This window comes from Dermacentor albipictus, chromosome 6 (assembly GCF_038994185.2).
Source record: "Dermacentor albipictus isolate Rhodes 1998 colony chromosome 6, USDA_Dalb.pri_finalv2, whole genome shotgun sequence".
In the NCBI taxonomy this organism is placed as follows: Eukaryota; Metazoa; Arthropoda; class Arachnida; order Ixodida; family Ixodidae; genus Dermacentor; species Dermacentor albipictus.
The window spans coordinates 116,184,273-116,200,538 of NC_091826.1; the positions used below are offsets into that span (position 1 = coordinate 116,184,273).

At 45.4% G+C, this 16,266-nt stretch overlaps 2 protein-coding genes across 2 annotated transcripts in view; both read right to left on the bottom strand.

Annotated features, from left to right (window-relative positions):
* Positions 1-16,266, bottom strand: part of LOC135908339 (fibroblast growth factor receptor homolog 2-like) — a 204,854-nt gene that overhangs the window by 179,604 nt on the left and 8,984 nt on the right. The window lies entirely within an intron of this gene.
* Positions 8,011-10,970, bottom strand: LOC139046654 (uncharacterized). Its single transcript, XM_070541273.1, has 2 exons — positions 10,348-10,970; positions 8,011-9,250 (listed from the first exon to the last, which is right to left on the bottom strand). The coding sequence occupies exons 1-2, from the start codon at positions 10,627-10,629 to the stop codon at positions 8,132-8,134; spliced, it is 1,401 nt and encodes a 466-aa protein (XP_070397374.1). The 5' UTR covers positions 10,630-10,970; the 3' UTR covers positions 8,011-8,131.

The window sequence follows — 16,266 nt, forward strand, 5'->3', positions numbered from 1 at the left end:
TATTGTGGATGGCGTGCACAATGAATACCTCTTGGTAGGTGTGACATGGCTGTGAAATGGCTTAAAACCTGTCTCGTAAGTGGCGTAGAATATATATACCCTATTTAATCGATTCTAAGCGCCCCCTTTTTTTCACGATCGCGATGCCCAAAGTCAGGGGGGGTGCTTAGATTCGAAAAATCTAGAATGACCCTCCCCCTCCCTCTTTTCGCCGCGACATCACGACGAGATGGGTGCGAGAAATAACATTTTATTTTGCAAACATTCAAAAGAAAAATTCGGTGCAGACGGTGAAACCACCGCTTGTGTAGGATACTGAGTCACTATCACTGCCACTCGAGTTCGTCGCACCGCTTGAACTGCTGCTCTCGGTATGCCACAGCAGGTCGTCTTCCTTTCCTTCGAAGTTATTTGTGATCGAGCACTTCTTAAATGATTTGACCACAACGTCCACTTGGACCGTCTTCCACGTGTCCGAAATCATTTTGCGATGGTTGATGGGGACGCTGTCTGCAGCTTCCCCGTCGGCGTCTTCTTCCAGTCAGGGTTTCGCACCCACTCTTCGTACTCCTGTTGGAGATTGGCTTCAAAGGGCTTGTTGACTGAAACGTCCAGGGGTTGCAGCACTGGCGTCATGCCACCCCGGAATCACAACCACGTCGCTATTGATGTTCCGAAGCTTTGTCTTTACGTCCGGGGTCAGATGGCCGCGAAACGCGTCCAACAGAAACATCGACCGCGTGCCTGCAGGTCCGCCTAGCAATGATTCCAGAGTGAGCAAGCGCGTTTGGCGGTCTTGGCTACACGCTCATCCTAACAAATAAAGGGGGGGGGGGGTGCTTAGATTCGCATGCAAACTTTTTTCCTAACTTTGTCGCAAAAATAGAGAGGGGGGGTGCTTAGAATCGCGAAAATACGGTAGGTGCTAAAATAATGACGCTGACTAGGTAGTGATGTGAGCTAAGGCAATGGGCTTTCACTAAAACATGATGCAATAAAACATGACAGTGACACCACAGTTTCAAGAGAGCCCTTGAAGACAGGGCTGTTAGTCATGTGCTAAAAGTTGCCTGGCCAAATGATTTCCATGGTGTCGGTTTCGGCTCAGAAATCTAAGACTATTTGCAGATTAAAAAGCGGTTCATCGCTGAGAAAAAATGCGGGTGAAGAGGTATATTTTCGTGATATCAAGGGAAACACTTTATCCTCTCTGTTTCTATTGCAGGGCACTGAATAAGAACATGGAGCACTGTCAGACCATTGCTGCACTTACTACAAGTTGCTGGATCGCCCCCAGTCGATAGCTAAGAGTGAGTACCGTATGTGTGGCCCATCCTTCATCGGCAAAGAAGTACTTCCTTGTACCGTGCTGTTTTCCCACTTATCCAGTTACCCAGTTTTGATTTTATTATGTGAAGCTTATTCATTGCTTGTCCCACACGCCTTACCAATGATTCCTCAATTTACGGAGTAGAAAAGGCATTAATTCTGTGGCAAGGATGGGGATATTTCCATCTGTGCGGCTAAAAGTTACGTAGCGCTTTCCTCAGCAGCTTCGTTGCTTCTCATAGCTGTGTAACCACGTACCCAGCATATGACAATCACTTGATTGGGCATATATATTGAGCCCAACAGACTGTACAGCTCATTTAAAAATTGAGTGCCTATATTTTCTTGGTCTAAGTTGGCTGTGACTAAACTTATTGAATATGTGAACACAATAGCCCTAGCAAGGTTTGTGATCCTAATGTTTTGAATAGCGGAGAGTATAGCGTAGACTTCCGTTGTAAAGATGCTTGTGAGGGGATTTAGTGCACCGGATACTGAAAACGAACGTCCCAGAGCTGCATAGGAAACTACATTACGGGACTTGGAAGCGTCTGCATAGTGTTCTGTACAGGAGTACTTCTCCTGACGTTCACGGAAATGGAATTGTATATTTGCTTCTGGCGCCCGCTTATAATATAGATATTTCTACGAAAGAGCTGTCGCATTAAATGGTCTTCATAATTCCCATGGTGGGGGCAGGCGAGTGGGTGCCACTAGGGCATTCCCTGGGACTAATACACCTGTTTCTTCTGCCAGTGCTATCAAACGAAGGTTCTACAGAGCCCTAATAGCTGGGCAACACGTCGAAAGACACAACGTGCCAGCACGAAGTGCAAGTGCTTTCACTTCCGCCCGTCTACTGCAGTCTCCACCAGAAGGCAGCGCGTGGGGTCCATTCTATAAGTGTCCACCTTGCGGACATGTCCACTCCGTCTGCTGCAGAACTGTTGACTGACTGTGGAGCGCCTGTCTCTTTTAGATAGGAGCCAACCAGTCAACCATAACTTCAGGAGCAGATGAAATGGATATGTTGTAAGGATTGGGACCGGTCATGTAAAAAGGGGTAGCTGGCGCATGTCGTCGTCCAACTCATCCACGCTAAGGACATTGTTCAAGTGAAGAACATGTTCTCATCGAGAACGACGAGTAGTGGGTTTATTTAAGTTATCTACATGAAGAATGGCGAACATCCCATCCCATCAGTCCAGCATGACGGAAGTGAAGCACACCGATGAGCCTACAAACGTCTTCTTAAATACCCTCTGTCCTGCCTAGATTCCTAGGCTAGGGAAACTGCCGTCCAACCTTCGTCCAGTCGGACTGTCCGAAGTCGTCGAAGAACCCGCGGTGAGGGCGAAAAATCACGAACTCGCACCCCCACCTTTGTTCACTGCACACACACAGAAAGGAGGGGGGAGCCTTGTCGACTGGGTCTGTCACACATGGCTCTAGCTGGCGCGTCTTGGTTCCTGGGATGACCCCGCAGCTAGCTAGGGCGTTTGTCAAGCGACTGTGGCGGTTACCGGGGTCCGTGAGGTAAAGCCTTGGAACACCCTTTTCCAGGAGTGTGTTGCTCCCATTGGTCCGTGAAGGCGACAGTGAACCAACAAACAATACTCAGCCCGCCAAACCTGCCTTGCCTTGCTGGCGCCGGTAGTCTGTCCGAGGGAGTCGCGTTTGTTGGCTTCGCGAAGCTATTCGTCGCAGTGGTGCGGCAGAGGCTACAAGGTCACTAACCCCACCGGGCTATTGTAACAGTGTACACTAGGTGGACACTTACATAATAGCCCATAACACTTCTTTGACTCATGATTTACGAATTTTCGAGAATTTTCACTCAATCTAACGTGTTAATAGTCTAAATAATAGTCTAAAGCAGTTGGTCAAATTAATCCTTCCCTACTACATGCAGTAAAGTTCATGTAGGGTTCATAGGTAATGAATGGAGGGCATACCTGCGTTTGCATGTACATCAATCGGCGAAATAAATTTGGAATTGGACAGCAAGATCGAATCTAGTGCTTCTCAAGTAGAGACAGAACGCCTTTTTTATATATAGGTTGCTCGCAAATAAAAGCAAGTAAATTATTTTATAAGTAAAATAAATAAATCATGTTATAAATAAATATAAATAAAAGAATGAAATGAACACAATCGTTCTGCTTTGGGGGAACGAAGTTTTTGAGAATGCCATGTCAGAGGTAAGGCTACTATCCGACAGTTTGGTTATGTTTTGATGACAAAACAATAAATTAATATTCGACACTTGGAAGTAATGATTTGGCTCTTACACCATTTACGTTTCCTCCGATAACATTAGTGTTGCGGTTGTTTTGCTGCGTTATTTGAGGAATCTGGCAAAAAAAGGCAATATTTTTGCAAAGAAAAACTTTCGCCCCCTCGTCAAACTATATTTCCAGCAGTTTCGCAAGGAATAAATTTATTGCGTAGGGATAGAGTTTTGTTGGTATGATCATTACAGTCTTTGGAAGTACGTGACATGAATCATACCGAGGATAAAAAAAAAGCGTTCCATAAGAGGCAAGGGCAGGTAAGCTATCTGAAGTATCTCCTACTTTGATATCGTATCTGCTGAAGCAGCGGCAGACGCCTCACAGCAAACATCGACCTGGGAGAGGCTTAATGCTTGCGATATACATACGGGATGATTAACTGTATCGTTAACATAATCTTTACAAATCACTCATGACACGATGCAGAATTCTACATTTAGCGTTATAGTCCCAGATGCAGAAATTCTTTGCACAAGAAATCAAACTAATTATACGCATAATTCACAATTTTGATTTTTTTAGCTTTAACACTACTTCCTTTACACCACAAATTCCTATTTACGAAGTGTAGCCAGTGAATTGTACGGCTATATTCACTAGGAACGAATTCTCAGGATGACATCAGTGTTGAGATTCGTGTTTCGGAAGTTTGCAACAACCTGCGATGGTGCTGCAGCAACATTCTAGCCTCAATGCGTATAAGGCGTTTTTTGTTGTGTGTATGTGTGATGTTTGTTCAAATTCTGGTGTTTTACGAGCCGAAACCACGATGTGATGAGGCAACCGTAGTAGGGGACAGCGGATTAAGTTTGGCCACCGGGGGTTTTTTGAACGTGCACATAAGCGTGTACGGTACACGGGTGTTCTCGCATTTCTCCCCCATCGAAATGCGGCCGCTGCGGTCGGGATTGGTATGTCGTTAAAAAAAAGAAAAAAAGGAAGCGGAACAACAGCGCATTTTCACCGCAACATTGACTGCGCTTGTGTCCAACCTGGTGCCAGACTCGAAATTTCATCAGAAGCGGACGAGCCTTGTGAAATCGCTGGCTTCAGTGCGTGCGTTGCAGTATATCTGCTCAAGTAATTAGTTGAATACTGATTCAATTCAATTATGTTGCATACATGTCCGAGTACTTCATAGCAATAAGTAGATTTTTGCCGACCTCCGCAGGCGAATAAAAAAAAAGTATTTGTCAACATTGAAATAAAACACGCAGTAGTATAATGCCATGTTCTTCCTCTACGGCATTGCCTTCTGTGGGTGCTGGAAATACGAGCACAGGGGTCTCGAATCTTTGTTTAAAGAGGAAAAGAACTGCGGCTTCAGACGGGACGCCAGACGAAGTAGTGGACACCCGCCGTGGTTGCTCAGTGGATATGGTGTGCGGCTGCTGAGCACGAGATCGCGGGATCGAATCCCGGCCATGGCGGCCGCATTTCGATGGAGGCGAAGTGCGAACACACCCGTGTGCTTAGATTTAGGCGCACGTTAAAGAATCCTAGGTAGTCGAAATTTCTCGAGTCCTCCACTACGGTGTGCCTCATAGTCAGAAAGTGGTTTTGGCACGTAAAACGCCATAATTTTTTTTAACGAAGCAGGGGAAGGGGCACGCGGTGTCTGGATGACGTGGAACACGCCGCCCGAATTTCCAAGCACTGAAGCAGCGCGGTGACGCTATCATTCGTGTGTCCTGCTCCTCGCTTATGATTTCTGAAGGGTCAGGGGTTCTAACCCCGGGGGTCACCGGTGGGCGCGATTGGCTTTTCCTAGGCAGTGTGACGCATCAGAAGCTGATCACAAGGACCCAACCATTCGAGGACGGCGGAATGGAAAGGCGATGCACAGCAAACCGAGATTCATGCGATTGCGGCAAACCTTAACGATGATAAGTGGTCCATATGGATTTTGGACAAATGGACGAATGGACTCTTACACTCGGAGCGTTGAACAGAACCGGTCGCTTTTTAAAAATAAATTTAATGAATTGGTACAAAAACACATACCCCTGCGAGTTGTCCAGTATAACAATCGAGCAGCGTGGTTTAATGCATCCCTAAAACGTATCTTGAACAGGAAGAAGCGGCTCTTTCGTCAAACTAAGAAAGCGGAACACAACTGATAGCTGGCGTGCGTATCAGCAGGCTGCTGCACTGTTAAAAACGCAGTCAAAGAAGCTAAACGCGTTTTCTTTTTCAATACACTTCCATCTCTGCTAACTGAAAATACTAAAAAAATTCGGAAAACTGTCAAGGGTTCCCAATGTAACACAATATCGTTAACTGAGTTAGATGGTGCTGTTGTTCCGCAAGAAGAATGTTCTTGTGTACTCAATGAAGTGTTTTCGAAATCATTTTTGCATAACCCGTTGCCCTGTGCTTCTCTACCTGAAGTTGTTAAGATCAATTTTCCTCAGATGGAGCCCTTGTTAATTGATTACGATAGCGTCGTGAACTAGATTCGTAAGTTACAGATTTCGTCATCGTCAGGAATAGACGATATTAGTTCTAAGTTTTTGAAAAATACCGAAGTGTACTCATCCATAATTTTGTGCAACATCTTTTCGCAATCTATTCTGTCGTGCTGATTATCAAAGGATTTTAAAGTCGGTAAGGTGGTTCCATTATTTAAGTCTGGCGACGTGAATTACCCTTTAAATTACAGGCCGATTTCTCTAACCAGTGTGCCATGCAAAATTCTAGAGCATATAATATACTCTAATCTCATGAACTTAGAAACAAATTCATTTTTTTTCATCTCGTCAGCATGGGTTCCGCAAATTGTTTTCCTGTGATACTCAACTTATTTCATTTAAACATGAAATCAGTGCCGCGTTGGATAATGGATTTCACATTGTCACCATCTTCATAGACTTTTCTAGAGCATTTGATCTCGTCTCTCTCCAATTACTTTGTCTAAAATTGGATACACTCAACATTCACCGTAATATTATCTCGCAGATTGAACACTTTTTATCCAATAGAACACAATTTGTCTCAGCTGAGCATTTTGACCCTTCGATTTGCCCTGTCAGTTCCGGGATGCCGCAAGGTTGTGTTCTCGGACCCTTGCTTTTTCTCATTTATATTAATGATTTGCCTAACTGTGTAGCGTCCTTCATGAGGTTGTTTGCAGACGATTGTGTCATATACCGAGTAATATCATAAAATTCTGACACTGTAAAAGTAAAATCTGATCTAGACGAGGTAACTAACCGGTGCGACACTTGTAAAATGCGACTTAACAGCCAAAAGTGCAAACTAATGAGGATATCCCGCAATACTGCTTTGTCTAAACTACCCAACTATCACTTGAAGAACTATGTACTCGAAGAAGTCAGTTCCTATAAATACTTAAGCGTCCACATAAGGTCTAATTTTTCCTGGCAAACACACATAAACCACATTACTAACATTGCTAACCGTACGCTTGGTTACCTCCGTCGCAATTTGCCTATGGCACCCGCTAACTTAAAGCTACTTCTATACAAAACACTAATACGTCCTAAGCTTGAATATGCCTCTTCTGTATGGGAGCCTGGTTTGGGTTAGTTAACAAATGCAATAGACTCTATACAACATCGTAGCGCAGGTTTCTTCTTACTAACTATTGTCGGACATCAAGCGTAACATCTATGAAGGCTACCTTAAGCCTCCCTCTCCTCTCATCATGTAGGAAGTTAGCACGCTTATCACTGCTTCAAAAGATTTATCATTACAATCCGGAATTAAAAAGTGAACTTTTGTCCGAACCTGCCTACACATAATCGCGTACTGACCATCGCCATAAATTGAGCGCTTCACACTGTCGCACGAACCTATTCTTTTATTCATTTATTCCTAAAAATATCAATGAATGGTATGATCTGCCGGCCTCAATTGTTAACATAACGGATACATCTGCTTTTAGAACTACTATTGAAGAATACTTTTGTTAATCGGCACTTTCAATTTTTTTTAAATATTATTATACCCTATTATCCGCACATGCTATGTATTTTGATCCACTCCCTTCTTTAACGCCTTCGGGCATTGAATTAAGGTACAATAAAAAATAAATAAATAAACAAATAAATAAATAAATAAATAACTAATCGCGATGCGACGCATAAACATTGGTCGTGTATTGGGGACACGGGACAACGCGGTACTACAGCGTAGTATCAAACACGATTGTCGCATTGAAATCAATCGGTTTAACAGCCGCACGGCAATAATCGAGAGGAAAGTATCGGGGTGAGTGTCATCAGGTCAGAAACCACTCGAGGAACACAAGATTTCGGAACAAAGACTGTATTAGCACAATAAATAAAGGAAACGAACGGCGAGTACTGTCAGAAAAGAATAGGTTGACAGTTACTAGGAATAGCAAGTTTCCAAAAACCAGATGTCGCAGAGCTCACTTTATTTACTAGAAAGGAGATCGAAAATTCGCTAAGCTCCTGTGACACATCTTGTGAAGTGGCGAGGAGGATTCTCCGGTGCAGTGCACATTTGTGCGATGACGAAGGTTAGGGTGCTCCTCTGATCCCACCGAACAGATCTTTACTGTTGAGCAAGATAAGGAACCCTACCTTCCCGTCTCGGATGCAGCCGTCATGTTTCAGCGAGTCAATGTCTATATGAAATTGGAGGTGGAAGTGTGGCAATGAGGGGTCATCGCGGTTGCAGGAACAACGCTCGGCAGCGGGAGTCAGCGGACGTCGAAAAGATGACCCTGCATCCATCGCGTACACTGTCCAGAAAGGCGGCCAACACTTGGAGTCCACCAGCGTCCCGTTAAACTGGATCTTCAGAACGAGGTCACCTGCAGAACCGCCGTACTTCACAATGGCAATGGTAAAGTAGGTGTCCTCCATGTGCCGCACCGTAATCTCGGCAAAATGTTTGAAGCCTTCCTGGCACTGAATGATTTCCCTAAAGTTTTCTAGGGTCAGCTGATATGTCACGATCCGATCTTTTTTAATGGGCTCGGGTATCGACAGCGCACTGATCAAATGCCGAACGTCACCGCGCAAAGTCTTACAACGGGCAATGACACGGCTGGAATCAGGCTTCGGGGAAGTTTGCCGCGAGTGTTCCAGGACAGCTGAGTGTTCACACTTTCGACGTATCTCATCTTCTTGTTCCGAGCTCAACGACAGCGACCTCGACGTGCTGGCTTCGTCCAATGGATTTTGCTGAGACGTCCGCTGCTGCGACGTGGTCGAGGAAATCGTGGCGGTGATTTGGTCTCTCTCGGCCTTTAAATTCTGCTCGCATGCTCCGAGCTCGCGAGTGAACCTGGCTTCCTGGTTTCTGGCTTGTTCTGTAAGCTTATTCAACTGACTCTGCATCACTGGCAGGAGCTGGTCGTGGTTGAGGGATCCCAGCATCGCCTTCATGTCTGCAAGGGCAGCGTTCACGTCTTCGAGTGTCACTGCTGTAGGTTGCGAGGACTCTGTGATCGCAGTAGACACACCGGCACTGCATCCGGCTGCGTAGTGCGTTGGCAGGTCTCTGTGCTGGACTCCCTCGCCGCATCGCAAACATTCCACGGCGTGAAATGTGCACTCGTTCTCGTAGTGTTCCAGCATGCGGTCCATGGTGCCCGTGTACTCGCAGCCGTGCGCTTCGTTCCAGCAGTACACCTTAATAGTAAATAAAATATATAAATAGCCCACATTAAAATTTTTGGCCGACAAACTATTTTTAATTAAGGCGCCTTCTATACCTGTCCCTAAGTTTTAGAACATACCTTTACATGAATTACGGTGCGAGCCAGCGTTATCGCCAGATTCTTTGGGGAAGCAATTATGCTCAAAATCAACAAGCAGTATCTGTCGCTGTCTCAAGATTAAAGATCCATCAAACACGAATACTAGGTTAAATTTAATCACTTAATTATGCTTCTAAATAGCAAGACAGCTACTCTCGCACAAGAAGCAATCTTGGTAAGCGAGAATCGAGGAAAAATACGCCCATTGTTCAACTATTCTTGCAGCTCCCAACTCATCTACGAGGACAGCAGCATTTTTGTGCAGTGGAGACCGCCATGTGCTTTTCGCTTGCTAGCTTGCTCCTCGAAGAAATCGTGTCACCCACTACGGGCCAAGTCATCTGTCACAGGGCGGGCGGTTGGGAGTGAGTGGGGGTGTAGGTGGTGTTGAGGAATAATGTCTTAAAGTAAAAATTTGCACAAATGGTAGTTTTCCAGAAGCGACACCATCTTTTAGAAGAATAACTAGTGAATTTATTTTGTAGTGTACCCAACTTCATTTTCTGATGTTTGAGTGCGAATTTCAAGGGAAAGAAAAATAATGTGTACACAGAAGGTGATTAACTATCACTCAAGTGTCACTGAAGTGATTATCACCAGGTTCCCTTTGAATTTTTGCGCAGTAACGACGACCCCATAACGTGAGTGAGATGTCTCACATTCCAAATTATTGCCTTTTTGTTATATATCTCTTATCTGTGACACTAAGAAATAAAGACATACCGAGTTGCAACGGTATATTTCTCATGAGCCTAAAGTGAATTTGGATTGTTCAATTGTGTTAGTTTTGATATACGGTAAAAAGTAACATGTAGTCAGGGTGAATTTGTGTGCTACTTTTCGGCAATAATAAAAGCGACACTAATCGTTCGGCGTGCAGATATGCCGCGGTGGAATGATACGAATACTAATGCATACTTGCCCCCCCCCCCCCAAATATAACTGGCAGGAATTGTCTTTCCTCCTCACCTTCAGGGTGTTCGCTGTTCCGCCAGGGAATTCACAACCCACGCATTCCGCTTCTTCGAATTGCACTTGATCAAATGGACACCGCCCGACGCTCCCTTCGAAGCAAGATTGGCACAGAGCGTCACCACACGGCAATACCACCATCCGTTTCCGGATCATGTGGCAGAGGCTGCATACACGTGAACTGGGAACCTCGTCGACGAGCCGCGTCGGTCGCCAGTTGACGCCGGCGACGACGTGGTCTCGAAAACGGTGCACCCGTCCTCGTCCGTGATCCGGCATGGCGGCGTCTTCAGGCACGAATCCTACGCCCACACGAAAGCGTGGTGGCTTCCTTTACCGAGCTTATCGGCGCTGGGTGGCGTCAGACACTTTGCCCAGATAAGCGTCAACGAGAGATAAAATGAGCCCTGCACGCACTGTCGCGTAGAATGGGGAACACTTATCTCACCTTGACCTCCGTAACGCGGCGATCAACATTTGCCTCGTTATCGTCGGCGACAGCCGTTCCATACAACGCCGATTCAGCCTCGGCACATGCATATACATTGGGCTTGTTGCGTGGTCACGTGCTCTCGGCCGCAACGTACAATGCAGAGCACGCGAACGCGTGGCGAAACGGCCCTCCCTGCCTTCTGGCGTCGCAACCCTGTCGTCGAGACCGACTGCTGCGCGCATGCGCGTTCCTCCGTGACCGCAAGCGTGCAGGTTTCCGCGCCTCTTTCTTGCGCGCCGGCGATAACGGGGTACATGTGGCCCTCCTACGATTGCCGCTGTGGGGGATTGGAACGGGACGACTTCGATGACGCAACAGAAATGAAGGGTGCGGTCGAATATCTTTGTTCGATACGCGTTCTGTTCAGTTGCTGCAACGTCACAAAGTAGCAGTATGCAAAATTTCTCAGAACGAGGCGGATAGAGCAGCCAATCGTCAAGCGGTGAACTCCCCGGAAGTTTACTTCCATCGTCTGCCGTCTGCTTCCACACATTTTACTACAAGACGAAATGTTTCTCGTCGTCCAATGAGTGAAATTTTTATCTAAACAATGTATTTTTTTTCTTTTCAAGCTTAAGTACGTTTTCAAATAGTAGTACGTGTGAATACTACAATTTGTAACTATTAGGTTCTCTGCGTCGTCCCTTGGTGGTGTCGCCCACAGCGAGGAGAAAAAGCACAAAGAAACGACGGGAACAGTGGCGCACCTTTTAAAAATCAGCAACAACATTCCATTTTCTTGCTGGCACCGATGATGGGGTCAATATAACTGCACAACCAACGCGCCATTTGTTTCGAGAAACGAAAGCGACGCCGGAATTTGCGTTCTGCCATTTCTTCAAACGCATTTTGCACCGCCACCCGCTCTCCTTCCTCCTCGAGCAACGCCAGCGCAACCACCTAAGTTCTCAACGTATGCGCCATTTTCTCGAATGAAACTATGGATTGGATCCGAATGTGCTATTCTGCAGCCGCAGCCGCCGGTTGGATCCAATCCAATCCAACAGACGCGCCATGCGAAGCCTCGCGCGTAACGAGCGTATGATCGCTCCAAACTTCCCAACTCCCGTCGGGTTCGGCTCCTAGCAGACAACGCGTGCTCGGTTGCGCCTTGTCATTTGACGTCGTCATTTTGCGTGTCGTCATTTTGACGTCACCAAGACGTGGCCGCGCCACGCGGCTGGCGGTGTCGGCGCGGAGCAGGCCAATCCCGCGCGCCGTTGACCGAACGAAGGCGCCCAACGACGATCTCCGGTCGCACCCCAAGGATTCATTTTCGTCTTGGATGTCTCCTTCTACAGAGCGCCTTTTCCTCAACGCTTTCTTGCTAGAATTAAAATAGAAATAGAAATAAAGGACGAAGATTGGACATGCGAAGGCGCAGCGCCGAAAACAGAAAAACAGGTGACTTGTTGCGTTCGCGACCGGGCACCATGCGTCTGCGCCCGTGACTCGACAAAAAATTTTAAGGAGGCTTAAGCTTCGCCTATAACAGTGGAATGCGATAGCATTAAAAGATCCCCGACTGCTCCTCACGCTTCCCGGCAACCAGAGTATATGTAATCCTAATGTTTACCTGGAAACGCTTGCGGTGAGCGGCGAGTCTTGTGGCGGTGAAATTGCGGACGCCGCGGCCGGTCTGTGAACGCCGCGGCTGATTTGTGTGTGTGAAGGTGTTTCTTTGAGTTTTCGTTTAGCAGAATTACGTTTTCTGGTACAGTAAAATTGTAATCCCAGAGCTATGATATCAGTCGGTTCTATTCTTGTCGTAGTTTACGATATTTCTGCGTATTTAAGTTGAGAAATTCAATTAGTTCAGTCAATGCCTTGCATCATACAGAAGCCCTGGGTACAGGAGGTTGTAAAATCATTTTGCCGATGCGACGCCGGACGCCGTATTTCCTGCGACACGGACTCCTTAAGAGGAAGCTGTAGCTCGGGTCTAACTCCGACGCGGCCTATTCAAATACATGTAGAACGCAAAAACGTTTTTCTGAGATAAACCTTGCATCCATTGAAACAAAGTTAGTTGCATTCGAAATGAAATTTGTTGTGTTTGCGAAAATTAAATTCTACTGACTGTTGGAAGCGGAATTTCGATATACGGGTTAAGTTTTGATGAAAGAAAATTTCAAAAATTGGGAAGCTTGAAAAAAATGGAAGCACGAAGTTTACAAATAAACAGATCTGCATAAGAACACATGTCGTGGTTGTGTAAACGGCACCCAGTAGACCATTGAAAGCGGGCAAATACAACGTGTCATTTTATATCCTACCTGAATTTGTTACGTTGTGTACAAGGGTTTTGCAAAGCTCCATTTTCGTATTACTAAATTTTTTAATATTCATGTGTAAGATATCAATTTTGTCCGCTTTAGTTGTACTACTAGATTCAATTCACAGAATCGTGATGTCATTTTTGATTGCTGGATTGCAGAGCTGTAAACTCGATAGTTTCGTATTCTGAAAATTTTCGATTTTTGCCTATGTTTAATAAAATACTGACGACCTAGATGAAAAATTTGAAACCAACAGTCACTGGACCTTATGTTTTTCTTTGAAATGCAACAAACCTCGCGACATTCGGTGCAGTGGTCGCCGAGTAAAACGAATTCTCCTTTTGCATGTATTTAGATAGCAGCACCCGAGGTAAAGCTTCCTCTCAAGAGGAAGCTTTAGCTCTGGCCCAACTCCGATGCGGCCTATTCAAATACTTGTAAAACGCAAAAACGTTTTTGTGAGGTAACCCCTGGGTCAATATTAATTAAATTCGTTGCATTTGAGAGAGAAGGTTAAATTCTAGTGATTGTTGGAAATGGAATTTCGATTTAGGTCCTGTATTTTCTTAAAAAAGATTTTCAAAAATTCGAAAGCGTGAAAAAAATAGAAGCACGAAGTGTACAAATTTATACCTCTGCGTCAAGAACAGATATCACTGTACTGTAAACGGCAAACATTAGATCTGTGAAACAGGACAAATTCGGTATGTCATTTTTATATCTTACATGAATTTGTTGCGTCGTGTACAAGGGTTCTGGAAAAGCTGTATTTCCATATTAGTGAATTTTTTTTAGATTCATGTGTAACATATCAATTTTGTCCGATTGAGGTGTACTATTGGATTCAATTCACAGAATTGTGTTATCATTTTTCGTTGCTTAGTTACATAGTTGCAAACATGATAGTTTGGTTTCTTGAAAATGTTCGAGTTTTCCCATTTTTAATAAGAAATTGACGACCTAAATCAAAAATTTGAAAGCGACAGTCACTAAAGTTTAAGTTTTTCTTTAACATGCTACAGACCTCGTCATATTTGGTGCAGCGGTTACCGAGAAAAACGTATTCTCCTTTTACATGTATTTAGATGGGAGCGCCCGAGCTAAAGCTTCCTCTTAACGCTGTCGCGTTAAAAGCGTCCGCAGCGGCGCGTGCCAGCTAAGGCTTCGCATGGTTGCGCCCGTCGAAGCCGCCACAGGATGGATGGATGGATGGATGGATGGATGTTATTAGCGTCCCCTTTGGAACGGGGTGGTGGGTTGCGCCACCAAGCTCTTGCTAATATACTGCCTAATTTCCTACCTAAGTTAAACAATAAAAAATAAAGACTGTGAACTCCCACACCCAAATTTTCTGATCCCCTATTGCTAACTGTGCTTTTGTACGTCTCCGTTTTTTGTCGTTTCCCTACTCTTCGTCCACCAATCCTCCAATCGCCTCTTACTAATGCCTACTGCGGACATGCTTACTTTTCACCTGCTCCCGCTGAACCCAAGGGCTTCAAGGTGGCCAGTGGTGCCTAAATCGCCCGCTGAGGAGACGTCTTCACATTGTAATAAAACATGCTCTTTAGTTTCCCTAGCTTTACCGCAGCAAGCACATGCTTCTTGTTCCTTCTCCTATCTCGCTTTATAGGTGCGTGTTCTAAGGCGTCCCGATCTCGCTTCGAAAAGTAATGAGCTTCCCTTTGAGTTATCATAATTTATTTCTTTCCTGATTTCGTTTTTTCCTCTTAAGGAATTACTCATGGCAGGTTTCCTTTCCGCTTGACCGTCTTTGTTGCTGTGTTGCCCACCCTACAGGCCACATACTTGCTGGTAAGCTTCCTAGTTCTTTTCCTCCACTGTGAATCAATGTTTCTCCTGTACAGATACCTGAACACTCTCCCAGCCCATTTACTTTCTTCCAGATTCCTCAGGCGTTCTTCTTACTCAATTTTACTGCGAGCTTCCCTCACTTCAAAACTGCACAGCTTCATTTGTAGTCTTCCCATGAGCGCCCAATGCGAGGCGACCCACTGACCAGCGCCATTCGTAGCAGAGCCACCTCGCGGCCACTTCTGGATACCGCCGGCGCGCAACCAGGAAGCGCGGTAACTTGCGCGCTTGTAGTCAGGCAGGTGCGCGCATGCGCGCAACAGGGGTGTGCCAGGCGCTCTCGTGTCCCGAAATATTTTGTGGCAGAGTGTGCGCCATCTCGCTACTGGAAATCGCTAAACAACTGAGACACAACGAGAAAACGGATGATTTGTCATGTTCAGCTAGTACACTGCACGTCGTGAAGAAAGACCCCACATGTAAACTGATATCGGTGAAAGAAGAAAGCAGATATACGAATGGCGTAGTTAAACAAACAATACAGACATCTTTATAATAGAAGAATAAAAATGTTTACTAGTTTAACCTGACGGGGGCAGCACTGGAGCCAAAAGCAAGATTTCACCTCAGCGCTTCAACGACTCGGTCGGTGTTTTTACTACACACGATCACGATGTATTGTCGAGACGCAGCACGCAAGGACATTCCGGCTGTGCAGGAGGGACAGCGCCCTGACAGCTACCAGGCGTCTCACAATGCTCGAGTGACGAAAAGCTTTGCGAGGTGGCGCTGTGGGCGCCGCACCTCCATTGTGCACTAGAGGTGAGGCCGATGATAAACCATCGGCGTTAGTCAGCGACAAGTTATTATTATCTGCCAGCGCCTGTCTAATCCATTACCTACTATGCTAGCTAATATAAATAATCCGTACTTTCAAAATGGTACAATAATGTTTCATGAAATCTCTTTATAATATACCGTATTGACGTAAAAATTCATGCTGATGATACGAACCGTGGGAACTGGCGGTCGGGAGTGTAATTTGTTATAGGTACAAGCTTGTGTTAGTGCTTAATAAACTGACGCTACGTAATGTTAACAGATACGTGGTATTATGTAGATGCTATACACTATAGCAGGATACAACTTAAGAAACTGCTGTTGATATCCAAGGCGCACGGATCGCACGGGATTGTTACTCCGCCAACCAATCACAGAAGCAAACAATATCGTCGTAATGCGACCATTTCAAAATGGCGTCGTACTTTTTACCTCCTTAGCGTCTGCTATTCATAAGAGTATTTGCATGGGCGGAAGCGATGACGTGTG

Excerpts from the sequence above, each read along its gene's own strand:
- LOC139046654 (XM_070541273.1), bottom strand. The coding sequence starts at position 10,629 with ATGCCGGATCACGGACGAGGACGGGTGCACCGTTTTCGAGACCACGTC. Across the intron at positions 9,251-10,347 it reads GAACAGCGAACACCCTGAAG|GTGTACTGCTGGAACGAAGC; the intron begins GTGAGGAGGAAA and ends TTTACTATTAAG.